This window comes from Saccopteryx leptura, chromosome 9, assembly GCF_036850995.1.
Source record: "Saccopteryx leptura isolate mSacLep1 chromosome 9, mSacLep1_pri_phased_curated, whole genome shotgun sequence".
Taxonomy (NCBI): Eukaryota; Metazoa; Chordata; class Mammalia; order Chiroptera; family Emballonuridae; genus Saccopteryx; species Saccopteryx leptura.
In genome coordinates, this window is record NC_089511.1 from 17,047,690 (window position 1) to 17,061,184 (window position 13,495).

At 43.4% G+C, this 13,495-nt stretch overlaps 1 protein-coding gene and 1 pseudogene across 1 annotated transcript; one reads left to right on the forward strand and one right to left on the reverse strand.

Moving 5' to 3' along the window:
* The first annotated feature begins 357 nt into the window (after positions 1–357).
* On the forward strand, positions 358–13,164 carry LOC136380907 (chemokine-like factor). The gene is made up of 4 exons (XM_066349156.1): positions 358–429; positions 1,378–1,536; positions 6,748–6,843; positions 13,048–13,164. Exons 1-4 carry the CDS (start codon positions 358–360, stop codon positions 13,162–13,164), a joined length of 444 nt encoding a protein of 147 aa, XP_066205253.1.
* On the reverse strand, positions 5,571–6,276 carry LOC136381135 (HAUS augmin-like complex subunit 2; annotated as a pseudogene).
* Positions 13,165–13,495: the final 331 nt, after the last annotated feature.

Here is a 13,495-nt window from a genome sequence, read left to right on the forward strand (position 1 = left end):
CCCCTGCCTTACCTCCCCACCGCTCCCTAAAGGAGTGCTTTCTGACGCGAAAGTTACTGGGAAGAAATGGACAGCAGCTCTTTGGTGCCTGGCATGGTGGGGCGGGGCGGGGCTAACATAAAAGTGGCTCTGGAAAACAGCAGCAGCCCGCTCAGCTGGACCAGCCTGGTACGCATGCGTACTGGAGCGGGCAGAGGTGGAGCATGCGCGCCTGAGGGCGGGAAGGGGAAGCCGAGGCGGGAATTGCTGTGGGGTGCGAGGCAGTTGCTGCGGTTGCAGCCTCCGCGGGAGGACAGGTGGAGCAGCGTGCTGAGGGGCGGGGCTGAGGATAAGTGCTGCTGCTGGGTTTGAGGCGCGATGCCGGCCCTGCAGCAAGAGCATCACCCTTTCTGCTGTAGCGTGAAAGGCTGGGTGAAGATGCTGCGGCTGGTGAGGGCCGCGGCGCGGTGGGGGCGGTGCAGGCTGCTCACGGGCTGTCAAGTGTGAACCAGAACATCCTGGCTTCTCTCCCCACCTGGTTTTTATCAGGTCGCCCTACAGGCAACACATATCACAGTGAACCCAGGGGGAGCGACAGAAGTAAGGCACCATGCTCCCCTTCAGGGCCCTTACACCATCATAAAGCAAAATCAGCATAATGACCTGAACGGCCCACACTTGGACCCAAAACCAGGCCCCCGGCTTCCCAGGTGAGGCAGCTGCAGTAGCGCTGCTCAGAAGCCAAGGGATGAGAAGAGCGGGTTTCGGTGGGTGCTGTGCTCACTCACTGGAAGTCAGAGGTTTGATGTGACTAGCTCAGGGCGGACACAGCCCAGAGCCAGGACAACGGAACCACCCATTTCTGGAGCGTGGGACCCACGGGGAGCATTGCAGTCAGTTCTCAACGGACACTTGGAGTTAATGACTCGTCATGAGGAGGAAGGAGACCTGGCTAGTTAGAGAAGTGGAAACAAGATGATAATATGTTGAAGGAATTCCAGAAAGAGGGAAGGAACAAAACAAATGTTTAAATTTTAAGGAAGTGGCAAATAGGCGAGGGGGATGGAAATAGCTAAAAGTTACAGGGAAACACTTCCGCTAAATATGAGGAAGAATTTTATATTGGGAAATTCCCAAAAGTAAATGGCCACTTGGGAAGGTAGTACATTCCCAGAAAGCAAAGGTAACAGGCAGAGATGTGCACTGTTGTAATGTAGTGAAGCTGCTGTAAGTAACTACTTTCCACTTTATACACACATATCCATACATTTTAGTCATGCCTCTTAAGTATTTACCTGGCAGAAACTGGTTTATTTAGCTATTTTTTTAAATGATCGTTTTTACAGCTTAAACTTGTACTCAATAATCATTGGTCAATCTGGTTTTTTTCCTTTATAGGCACTAACAATGACGTCTATGACCTTTTTTATCATCTCACAAGCCCCTGAACCATACATTGTTATCACTGGATTTGAAGCCACCATTACTTTGTTTTTTATAATTTTATACATGCTCAGAATTGATCGATTAAGTCGTTGTATATTTTGGCCTTTGCTTGTAAGTGTTCAGTTTCATCATTAAAATTAACTACTTTTTCTGCCATAGTGAGACATTTTAATAAACTCTATTCTTTAGTTTTTTTTAAGCCTGTAAAGAATCACTGATAGGCTTAGCTAATGTGCTAATGTGTTCTGTATTGTCCCTGGGGGGGAATTCTCAGGAAACCAGGGCCATCACAGAACATAAATTCTCTTTTGAGCTCCATCTAAAAGTAGATGTGGCTGACCCTTCTCTTAGGAGAATTCACCTAAGTGTAAATCTTCCAAAGAAATTTAAATTTAAGATCATGATTAATTATAGAAAATTCTGAATTTTTTCCTCCTTTTAAAATGCATATTGATTGGGTCTCAAAATTGGGAGGTAGGGATGGAGGCAGATACACAGTATCTGTAAAGCTGTCCACTAAATGAAAAATCAAAATAATTTGGGAGGCTCAATAAAGTACAAAACTATCTTACTTAAAAATGTCTGCAATCACTAATGCTGAATAATTTTTTATTTATCTTGTAAAACCTTAGTAGCATATCGATTTCATCTGTCATGTTCATTGCATTGGGAATACCTGCTTAGTGGGATGCCCAAATTCTGTAAACTGTCAAAATAGGCAAGTTAAAGATATTAGTTAAGATCTATATACCCTTCAGCCTGGACTATAAGCTGGTTCTAGGAGAAACTGAAATACTTCAACTCTCTCTTCTTTCAGTCTTATCCCCAGAATCCTATATTGATAGATTTCCCTCCTCAGACTCTCTGCTGTACCTGTCTCATTCTTTCAATGTGCTCATATCCAAGCTGATAAGCCCTATTAAAGAAGGAAGACTTTAGACCTACTCTCAAACCATAAGCATGCTTTAAAGGTGTACCTTCTGAAACCGCCTTCATTGGCCTCTGATGAGCATTTCAGGCTAATCACAAACTGAGAAATCCCAAAAAGGTAATGCAAGGAATTAGACAGGATCTTCAGAGCACCTCTCCAAAATCCTACTTGATCTACACGTTAGTGCTGGACCTGACTAGAGGGAGTCTAGAAGAGATTACAAAGCCTTCGTCAGTTGGCCCTCAGACTACATAACATCATTTAGTGGCAGAAAGGCCTAAGCTAAATAATTCCACAGATTTATTCAAGGAGATGATGAATATGGTCCACAATTTCTAATCTTGTACTCAAAAAAGTACATAGTTGCTCTCATACTCTGCTTTCTCTTGGTTTACAAAACAACACATTTTAGCATTTATTTTTCTCAGAACTAATAATTCTCTGGAGCTTCTAATATGTAATAAACTTGGATCCCTAAGTTTAACAGAAGACACAGAGGAAGAGTGAACTATTTGTAGCACACTGAAAGTAGCCTCTAATCCTCTGAGGATCAAACTTTGCGGATATTGCAACCTTTTCGAAATGGTGCTATTTGGTCAACTAAGTTATTACTCTTATTAATTAATAGAAATGGTGCTGTTTGGTCAACTAAGTTATTACTCTGTTATGAATCCCATCTTCCACTCTGCTCTTGATCTAACAAAATCATTTATTCAACAAATGTTAAGTATTTGCTAATCCCAGGTTCTGTAATAAATTCTTTAATGAGACAAAACACAAATCTTGTATGTGAGAAACTTTCAGTATAGCCAGCAAGAAAGAGAAATGAGTAACTCAGTGTAATAGGTGATGTGACAGAGGACACCCAGGGTGGTGTAGAGGCACCGAGCCAGGGAAAGGGATCCAATCATAACAGGCTTTCCTGAAGAAAACCATGCCTGAACTGAGGGCTGGTGGATGAAAAGGAATTAGCAGACCGGGAGGGGGATGAAAGGGTTTCAGGGTAGAGGGAGCGATGTATGTGAGGGGGCGGGGGCGCGGGGAGCATGATCCTCCTAGACCTGCACATGGTTGTGAATGGCAGGAATGTGGAGTTGTGAAGAAGAGAGGGGCCAAGAGTGGAGGCTTGAGAGGCAGAAGCAGGTCAGAGCCCTGAAGGTGTTTTATGCCCTGGGTTTAACCCAAAGGCCAGCGGAAGTTTTTGGAAGATTACGTAGGAGAGTGACATAATCAGCTTACACTTTAAGAGATGGCACTGTTGGCAGGGTCAGTAATGGCTTGAAGTGGAACAAAACCAGAGGTAGGTCTGAGAGATCACTTAAAAGTCTGTCACCATAATCCAGGCATGAAACAAATAAAGGTCTGAACTAAGGTTATAACAATAGCTGGAGAAAAAGTAATGTTCATGAGGTAGAAAGGATAGGACTGAGTAATCAAAGAGATTCAAGGATACCTGCCATTTAAATAACTACCTAGAGAGGAAAATAGGATAGCAAGTATAGGAAGAAGAATAGGTTTAAGGAAGGCCCAGGGAGAGTGGTACATAAATGAATTCAGTTTGAGAAATTCTAGGTATCAGTTGCACGTGGGCTATTCAAATGGAAAGGTTCAGAACAGACCTGAAACTTAGGAGAGAGGAGAGAGAGTTGCAGCTTTGGGAGTCATCACATCACTCTCTGATGGAAATAAGCTCTGGGACTGGCCTAAATGTCTCAGGGAGAGTGTGGAGCAAGCTGAAGGCAAAACTGGAAAATACCAACATATGGGGTGAAAGAAGAGAGACCAGAAAAGGGCAGGACAGGACCCAAGGGAGACCCAAGTTCTGGGGCAGGTGTATCCTTTTTCCTGTGGTTCTCCACACAATCAAGAACACTGCTTTTCCCCAAGCCATTCGTATGCACATATTCAAGTGACTCACAGGGGGCAGGGGTGCCTGTCTGAAGTAGAGGTGTGGTCTATTGCCTTGAACAGAGCAAAATATCCAGCATTGAGGGGCATTAGCCTAGAACAGTAGCCTTAGCACATCCTGCAAATGAGAGGTTTTTTCCTTCCTAACTGTATCTAATCTTGACCTGTCTCCATTGAACCTCTTTCCTATTTTCTTTTTAATGACTACATTTTTAAGGTACCAGGGTTTTGAAGTTTGTTATTTCTGTGTTGACAGTTCCTTCCCACCTACAGTTATCTGCAAGCATACATAAACCATTCCAGAACAAAGACGATCTGCCTTTCCCACACTAGACATCCATTCAGATGTAAGCTGCACCTCTTAAAGCCACCATTCAGAATGAAAATGCTTCATTTCAAGAAATTATTAAATGAATGGGCTACATCATCAGAAATCTAACCATAATTGGCCAACTATTGTATAAAAATATATGGGAGTTTATTCCTGAAAATTACCACTTTCTCCTAAGTATGTGCTGCTTCTAGTTTTTAGGTTTTTTAATAAATTTTTATTAATTTTAATGGGGTGACATCCAGGTTATCTTGTCATTCAATTATGTTGCATACCCATCACCCAAAGTCAGATTGTCCTCTGTCACCTTCTATCTGGTTTTCTTTGTGTCCCTCCCTCTCCCCCTTCCCCTCTCCCTCCCTCCCCCCTCCCTGGTAACCACCACACTCTTGTTCATGTCTCTTAGTCTCGTTTTTATGTCCCACCTATGTATGGAATCATGCAGTTCTTAGTTTTTTCTGATTTACTTATTTCACTCCGTATAATGTTATCAAGATCCATCCATTTTGTTGTAAATGATCCGATGTCATCATTTCTTATGGCTGAGTAGTATTCCATAGTGTATATGTGCCACATCTTCTTTATCCAGTCATCTATTGAAGGGCTTTTTGGTTGTTTCCATATCTTGGCCACTGTGAACAATGCTGCAATGAACATGGGGCTACATGTGTCTTTACGTATCAATGTCTCTGAGTTTTGGGGGTATATACCCAGTAGAGGGATTGCTGGGTCATATGGTAGTTCCATTTTCAGTCTTAAATTTTATTGAAAAGTGGAATGAAAATATATGAAAAACAAAGGAAAATTTAGTTTGGTCTTAACAAACTTGGAATTGTAGTACTTCGATATAGAGAGCTCTTTCAGTACTGCTAGCAGTAAAGCCTATATAATATATATATACCCATGTAATCATCGAGTAGCAATGGATTTCACACGACCACACACAATTAAGTAAAAATAACTGAATCAGTTGAATTATTTGGCATTAATAGTTTGGACATGAACTTTAGAGGTAAAAAGTAAAGGAGATGTTATAACATCATGTTTCTGAAGATATTTTCTTCAGCTAATATTTCGAGGATACAAGAGGAAACTTCCTTTTGGTGTTCTCACCACTTGAGTATATTCTCTGTCAGTTCTTCTGTCTCTGTCACCAAAATATCCATCTTGGCTAAAGCCTTGCTCATTTTCTTTAGATTTGCATCTAAATGAGGAATATTTCCAATTGTTTCAAGATGGGTTTCTAATCTCTCAATGAAAGTCATTGCTAACTCCAGTCATGTACCAGGTATCTGTGATAATCAGCTTCAACAGGCAGGTTTTTCTGGCACAGAGGTTTCAACAATCTTTGCCTAAGGGACCTCTTCTCTTTTAGCACTGCTTCCAAATGATTATTCATGCTTTGCAGAGTATCACACTTTTGAGTCAAAAAAGGATGAACAACATATGTTGTATCTTTTTCTAGTGTTAGAAGTTCAATTTCCAGGTTGTTCTGATTAATTTCAGCTTGAATATTTGTGATCTGCTGTAGCCTGGAGAAGTTCACAAAGCAAGGAGCTGATTTCTTAGATATACTATTTAACATCTTCTGAGTGACTATCCCCGAAGTTACAAAATGGCCCCGCAGTAGCCCAGCAGCCTTTGGTGCAGACGCCTGGTCCCAAGGGTTGGCCGCAGCCATGGCAAAGATCCACCTTCGCTTCTAGTTTTATTAATTGCGTTTTAGCAACATAATAAAGTTGTTTGATTTACAGTGTGGATTCCTTATAGTTTTTGTTCTATTATTACAACGGAGCATCCTGACTTCCCAGTGTACTATTCTATCTTATACTTTCCACATATTATATCATCCACTCCTAACCAGATGAGTTCCCCCTCCAACTACATTTAAATAAAAAAGAAATAAGCCTGTTAAGAAGTTAAATGACTGGTGTATTATAGGTTAAGAGGACGACTAGGCACTCTTGTAGGCCACACATAATGTATGTCTCATTTTACTGTGGCAGTTTTATTTCCTAACAGATTAATGCTAAATAAATTTGTTTCATAAGATGGAAGTTTGAACATCTTTAAAGAGCTCATTCTTTTTGTTGTTGTTGTTGTTATCTTCGGATCTTCATGTGAAGCTGACCTTTCTGTTGTGTGTTCACAGGATATTATCAACTCAATGGTAACAACAGTTTTCATGATTATCGTGTCCGTGTTGGCACTGCTACCAGAAACAACCACAGATATAGTCCTCGGAGGGGTAAGTGGAGGTGTTTTTGGTTTCTTCCTTTAGGTTTGATCAAATTCAAATTTGTTTGAAAATAGATACAAGAACAGAAACATACACTGTACTCATCCTTGAGTTTCATAGGCCAGAATACCATAACTAGGGGTTTAATATTTTTTGTATGAATAATTGCCGTGATTAATGTGCAAAAATATATGGTTTCAGACTGACCTATGGTGTCGCAGTAGATAAAGTGTTGACCTGAAATGCTGAGGTTGCCAGTTCAAAACCCTGGGCTTGCCTGGTCAAGGCACATACAAGAAACAACTATTACGAGTTGATGCTTCCCTCTCCTCCCTCTCCTCTCTCTTTTTCTCCCTCTCTCTCTCCTCTCTCTCGAAAATCAATAAATAAAATCTTTAAAAAAAAGACTATGATTTAAAACTAAAGTTAAACAAATAAGGAGGATCATACCTGCTTGTCATAGGTATGCAGCGCTAGACTAGACTGAGAAAAGCTACTGGAATCAGATACAACACTTAGCTCCTAGAGACTTAATGTCAAACAAAAATGCCATGAGGGAGTTTTGCAAATTCTCCCTTTGAAAAAAAATAACACTTGTTAAGGTGAGACAGACTATTCTGAGCTGTTGTTTCTTGTCCAGATCCTTCTTCAGAGGGAATACAACAGACATCATATGAGATGGAAATGGTGGTAGGAAGCTCTGTAACTAAAGGGTTAAACACTGCTTGATGAGACCCAAATCAGATCAGTTTAATCAGACTTTATCCTAGAAGTCAAGTGTGTAATTGAAATAGACCCATCAGATAGTCTTCTGAGATTTCTTATAGAAGGTTCGAACTCATTTGAATTTTCTAGGTTCTGATCTAGAGAAGTGAATTAGAAAGTTCTTAAGTAAATCTCCTTCCTACTTCTTGCCTTTTTATAATATAGGTGACAGGAGAATTGACTGCAGTAAGATAGTCATGTATTTCAGAATCCATGGATTTTCATCTCCCTAATTAGGTCCTAAGCAACTTCATGAAGAATGGGAATTATTTTAGAAATAAGAAATGAGTGCTATAACAGCAATTTCCCCTCATTATCTACCCCCCACCCCTTGTTGTCTTCAAAAATAACCTTATCCTATGCCTGACCAGGCGGTGGCGCAGTGGATAGAGCGTCGGACTGGGATGCCAAGGACCCAGGTTCGAGACCCCAAGGTCGCCAGTTTAAGCGTGGGCTCATCTGGTTTGAGCAAAAGCTCACCAGCTTGGACCCAAGGTCGCTGGCTCAAGCAAGGGGTTACTTGGTCTGCTGAAGGCCCATGGTCAAGGCACATATGAGAAAGCAATCAATGAACAACTAAGGTGTCACAACGAAAAACTGATGATTGATGCTTCTCATCTCTCTCTGTTCCTGTCTGTCTGTCCCTATCTATACCTCTCTCTGTCTCCGTAAAAAACGAAACGAAAATAAATAAATAAATAACCTTATCCTATGCCTGACCAGGCGGTGGTGCAGTGGATAGAGCGTCGGACTGGGATGCCGAGGACCCAGGTTCGAGACCCCGAGGTCACCAGCTTGAGTGAGGGCTCATCCAGTTTGAACAAAAGCTCACCAGCTTGGACCCAAGGTCGCTGGCTCGAGCAAGGGATTACTCGGTCTGCTGAAGGCCTGCGGTCAAGGCACATATGAGAAAGCAATCAGTGAACAACTAAGGTGTCACGATGTGCAATAAAAAACTAATGATTAATGCTACTCATCTCTCCGTTTCTGTCTGTCTGTCCCTGTCTATCCCTCTTTCTGTCTCTGAAAAAAAAACAACACAACTTATCCTCTACAATGGAGAGAGAGGGACCAGGCCTAGGATTCACCTTTATTCACTTATTTACTCATTCATTCATTTGCTTCTTAAGTGCCCTTTAGTAGGTGCTGACAAAGTATAGAGCTGTGCTGCCCAGCATGGTAGCCACTGGTCACATGTGGCTACTGAATACTGGAAATATATGTGATTGGTCTCTATTGGGAAGAGCCTTACATGTAATATACACACTGGGTTTCAAGACTTACTACCCCAGAAATAGAATGTTTAATATTTCATTAATAACTTCTTTATATTAATGATATATTAAAATGATATTTTGTATCTATAGGGCTAAATAAAATATATTATTAAACTCAATTTCACTTGTTTTTCTTCACTTTTTAATGTGCTTTTAGGGACCTTTAATTATGTGGCTTACTTTCATTGGTGATTAACATTATATTTCTTTTGGATGGCACTGGACTAGAACGAGAGCCCTTTACTCAAGCTGCTCAGACAGAAGTGCAAACACCTCTCTGTAAACTGTTGACAGGGCACAGGGAAGAGGAGCAGCTACATTCTGTCAGTAGAATCAGAGTTGGCCAGGAGTAGAGGAGGAAAGGGGAGGGGGTTCCAGGTGGGAGAACCAGCAACATGCATGGTACCAGTCATGAAAGGATAGGTAGGAGGAATGTAGTGTGGTCAGGACCCAGGAAGCTGAGCTTGGGATTGAGAGTGCAAAGATGCGGTGTCTGGAGCCAGAAAGACAGACCATCAGGCCTTTAGATGGAGCTGAGCAGATGGCATGCAGGGAATGACATCCCCCTCTCCAGCCCAGGCACCAGCTCTCAGAGAGCAACCAGGCTACCTAGAGACCACGTTCCAGTTGATTCCTTTCACCTCAATTTCATGTTCCTAAGGTATACGAATATGCAGTGAAGTCTTGCAGAGTTAGGGTAAACAATAAGAGGCAGAGAAGCACCTTAGGGCAAAGGCCCTGAGCAGACGAGAGTCCAGGGGCCTCTCTGACCCATACTGGAAACAGTGTGTGCTGGATACAGCAAAACAGCGGGATAAAATTCAGCAACAAGAAATGTTTAGGCTCTCAGAACAGAGATTAGGAGTCAACATATTCCCTGTCCTTTACTTCACCCCATGAAAACTTTTTTTGTCTGCTTCCTTTGAGCTATTTGTACTTGCTAATAAATATCTGAGTAAGGCTGGGGATGGGGCTTCAGTCCTTTGGTCTGCTGATGAGGCTGTTGTCTCCCCTCAGCCCCTCAGAGCATGTCATCTGAGCTCCGAGTAGTTCACTGTCACTGCGACAAGTGGTGCCCCATTTGAGGAACAGGGACCAAACATAAGGTTTACTACTCCCAGTAGTTCATTGTCACTGCGACAAGTGGTGCCCCGTGTGAGGAACGGGGACCAAACATAAGGTTTACTACTCCCAGTAGTTCATTGTCGCTGAGACAAGTGGTGCTCCAACGAGATACCGGAAGAAATGACCACCCGAAGCCTGGCAAAGGAAAAGGACGTTTGCCCATCCCATGTGGTAAGGGACACAAGCAACAGAGAAACAGCCCTTGAATGCTTGCAGTGAGGTCACTTTTAGGGGTCAGGCCAGGGGATTTCCCTTTCCCTTCCTCTCCCCTTCATAATGGGGAATTCCCTTTCCCCTGAGCAGTGGAGTAACAAATTACAGTTACAGAGACTCCTCTGAGCCGCAGGGTGTCAGGTAAGGAATAGAAATTTAACTGTCCCCTTGCTCAATGTTTGACAAATATGCCCTTGGTATCCGAAGGAGGTTTAGACTTAGGAGATTGGGAAAAAGTTGGACGGTGGCTCCGTAGTCCCATCGGCCCCATCACAGTTCAACATCTCACGGACTGGAGTTTCTGTTGCCTACTCAGGCACAGGAAAAGCCTACCCCCAATCCTGAGGAGCAGGCTTCTGCTACACCCTATAAGACCCCCTCTCCAGTGAGCCACTCCCAGCTCCTTCTCCATATGAAGATAAGATTGAGAGATGTCTCCAGGAAGGATTAGAGAAAGATGGGAAATTTGTACAAGCTTTTCCAGCGATCAGGACCCCTGGTCAGCCTGTGCGGTATAAGCCCTGGCCATTTCAGGTTTTTAAGGAATTTAGAAAAAGTATCAGGAAAAATGAGTTACAAAGCACTTTTACCAAGGGGATGGTTGAAGCATTTGGGACGGGATATAAAATGACTCCTTGGGATTAGAAAGGGCTAGTAAAAACTGTTTTTAAGCCCTGGCCGGTTGGCTCAGCGGTGGAGCGTCGGCCTGGCATGCGGGGGACCTGGGTTCGATTCCCGGCCAGGGCACATAGGAGAGGCGCCCATCTGCTTCTCCACCCCTCCCCCTCTCCTTCCTCTCTGTCTCTCTCTTCCCCTCGCGCAGCCGAGGCTCCATTGGAGCGGGGATGGCCCGGGCGCTGGGGATGGCTCTGTGGCCTCTGTTTCAGGCGCTGGAGTGGCTCTGGACACGGCAGAAGGATGCCCAAGGGGGGGGGGGGCGTCGCTCCCTGGTGGGCGTGCAGGGTGGGTCCCGGTCAGGCGCATGCAGGAGTCTGTCTGACTGCCTCCCCGTTTCTAGCTTTGGAAAAATGAAAAAGAGAAAAAAGAAAAAAAAAAACTGTTCTCACCACCTAGCCCAAAGCTCAGACCAGTTCCTCCCCCTAGATATTTCACTGACGCTAGCCAGAGGGAAGTAGCTACAGAAGAAGATACCTTTGCCCCTTTTCCTTGAAAAACAAAGGGCTGGAATGTTAGGTTTGGATCCAGGGCACCTTTAAACTCAAGGCAGGCTATAAAAATGGGAGGGATCATGCCAGGACCTTGATGAAAAAGAGAAAAAAAAAGGGAGACACTTTTAAAATCCAAGCGGCTCAGTAGCCCATGACCTCCCTTCTTTTCAGTCATCCTGGAAGCCTGCCAAGGATATATAGTCTTGCATTCTCTACAATTATTAGTAATACTGTAAAAATAAAGTTATGCCAATTTTTTTAACCAGGTGGTCTAGAAAAGCATTTGATATTACTAGTTTAAATTTAATTAATGTTTTTTAAAGTTCTTAACAAAAACATATGTTTGTTTTACCTAGGTTTACAAAAGGTTTCTGTTATCTCTGTTGTCTTCTAAAATATGTTTGCTTATCAATAAAAGAACCTGTTTCTAAAGGTCATAAAATATGTTCATAAAAGTATCCATCTAAAATTACTCATTACTAACTTAGTCCTTACATGGGGCACCACTTGTTACGGTGCCAATGCACTACTCAGAGACCAGATGACATGCTCCGAGGGGCCGATGAGGGACAACAGCCTTGGTCAGCAGACCAAAGGACTGAAGCCCTGTCCATAGACTTACTCCGGTATTAGCAAGTAAAATAACTCAAGAAGACAAAAAGTTTTCAGGGGTAAAGGACAAGGAACATGCTGACTCCTAATCTCTGTTCTGAGAGCCTATAAACATTTCTTTTTGCTGAATCTTATCCTGCTGTTTTGCTGTTTCCAGCACGCACTGTTTCCAGTATGGGTCAGAGAAGCCCCTGGACTCGCATCTGCTCAGGGCCTTCTCCTGCCTCTAATTGTTTACTCTAACTCCATCTTCATAGCATATTCCTACACTAAATCCTATTTAGAGTCCCATCCCTATGTAGCCCAGTCTCTGAAAGATCACTCTAGATCCGTGATGGCGAACCTTTATATAAAAAACAGCCCGCTTTTGCAGTGCTGGTCAACCTGGTCCCTCCCGCCCACTACAGGGCGGACCAGCTTTTCATGGTGAGCCAATCACAGTGCCGGTTGGTTGCTCCGCTACCGCCCACCATGAAACATGGAACGCCCACTAGTGGGTGGGAGGGGCCAGGTTGACCAGCACTGAAAAAGTGGGCGGTTTTTATAAAAGGGTCACCATCACGGCTCTAGATTATTTTATCACTCCAGTTCTCCAAAGCTTTCATCACAGCTACTATTGCCACAGCTAAATCTTGAGCTGGTGTTAACTTTGACCCTTTCTCCAGTAGAGTCTTCAACAGGAAAGTCAAATTTTTGAACAGTGGAGATATAAATGCTGACTGATCACTAACATCAGCAGGCCTTTAAACAAGACACCCCAGGAGCAAGTCAAGCGATGCACACAAGTATTTATTTCAGAGCCCACACCACTTCAAGATTATTTCTGCTCACTTAAATCACCCTTTCCCTTTCTTGAGGCGGGTATTGGGAAAACTTGGGAGTGAGGATGAAATGAGGTTTCTTCCCATTTTCTCGTGAGGGGGCACAGTAGGCAGCAGTCCCAGTACCCTCTCATTAGAGGAAGCCAGTGGAAAGACCACTTAAAACACCTGTGTGGAAGGACGGAAGTCCAGATCACAGCCACAGCAGTGACACGGTGTCTTTGTTTCCAGGTCTTTGGACTGCTGCTAGTGGCGTGCTCCATTGCGGACGGGGCTCTTATCTACCGGAAACTGCTACTTAATCCAAGTGGTCCTTATCAGAAAAAAACTGTTCATGACAAAATATAAGTTGTATAATTTTATATTCCTTCATAGTATATATTAAACATATCCCTTTATTCTCCCACATGGTTTGTCCAGTTGTTCTCATTTGAATCTCCATACGGAACTGGGGGAAGAGATTTAGGAACTCAGCGCCCCGCGTTCACCAGTACTGTAACTTCCGAAAGCCTGGATGGGGTCAATCGGGTCTTCTGGGTCTGTGTGGGGGTGGCAGAGAAGAAGGCGCTGGGACCACCCCAAATGGTCTCCACAGCCCTTCTCCCAGCTGCCTGGCAGCACTGGACTGCTGGGGCTGCAACACTGAGTTCCCAGGCTATGTAAGAGCACTTCCCCAGGT

Coding starts and splice junctions, on each gene's coding strand:
- LOC136380907 (XM_066349156.1), top strand. CDS start 358: ATGCCGGCCCTGCAGCAAGAGCATCACCCTTTCTGCTGTAGCGTGAAA. Junction 430..1,377: donor GGGTGAAGATGCTGCGGCTG/GTGAGGGCCGCG, acceptor TTTCCTTTATAG/GCACTAACAATGACGTCTAT. Junction 6,844..13,047: donor CAGATATAGTCCTCGGAGGG/GTAAGTGGAGGT, acceptor CTTTGTTTCCAG/GTCTTTGGACTGCTGCTAGT.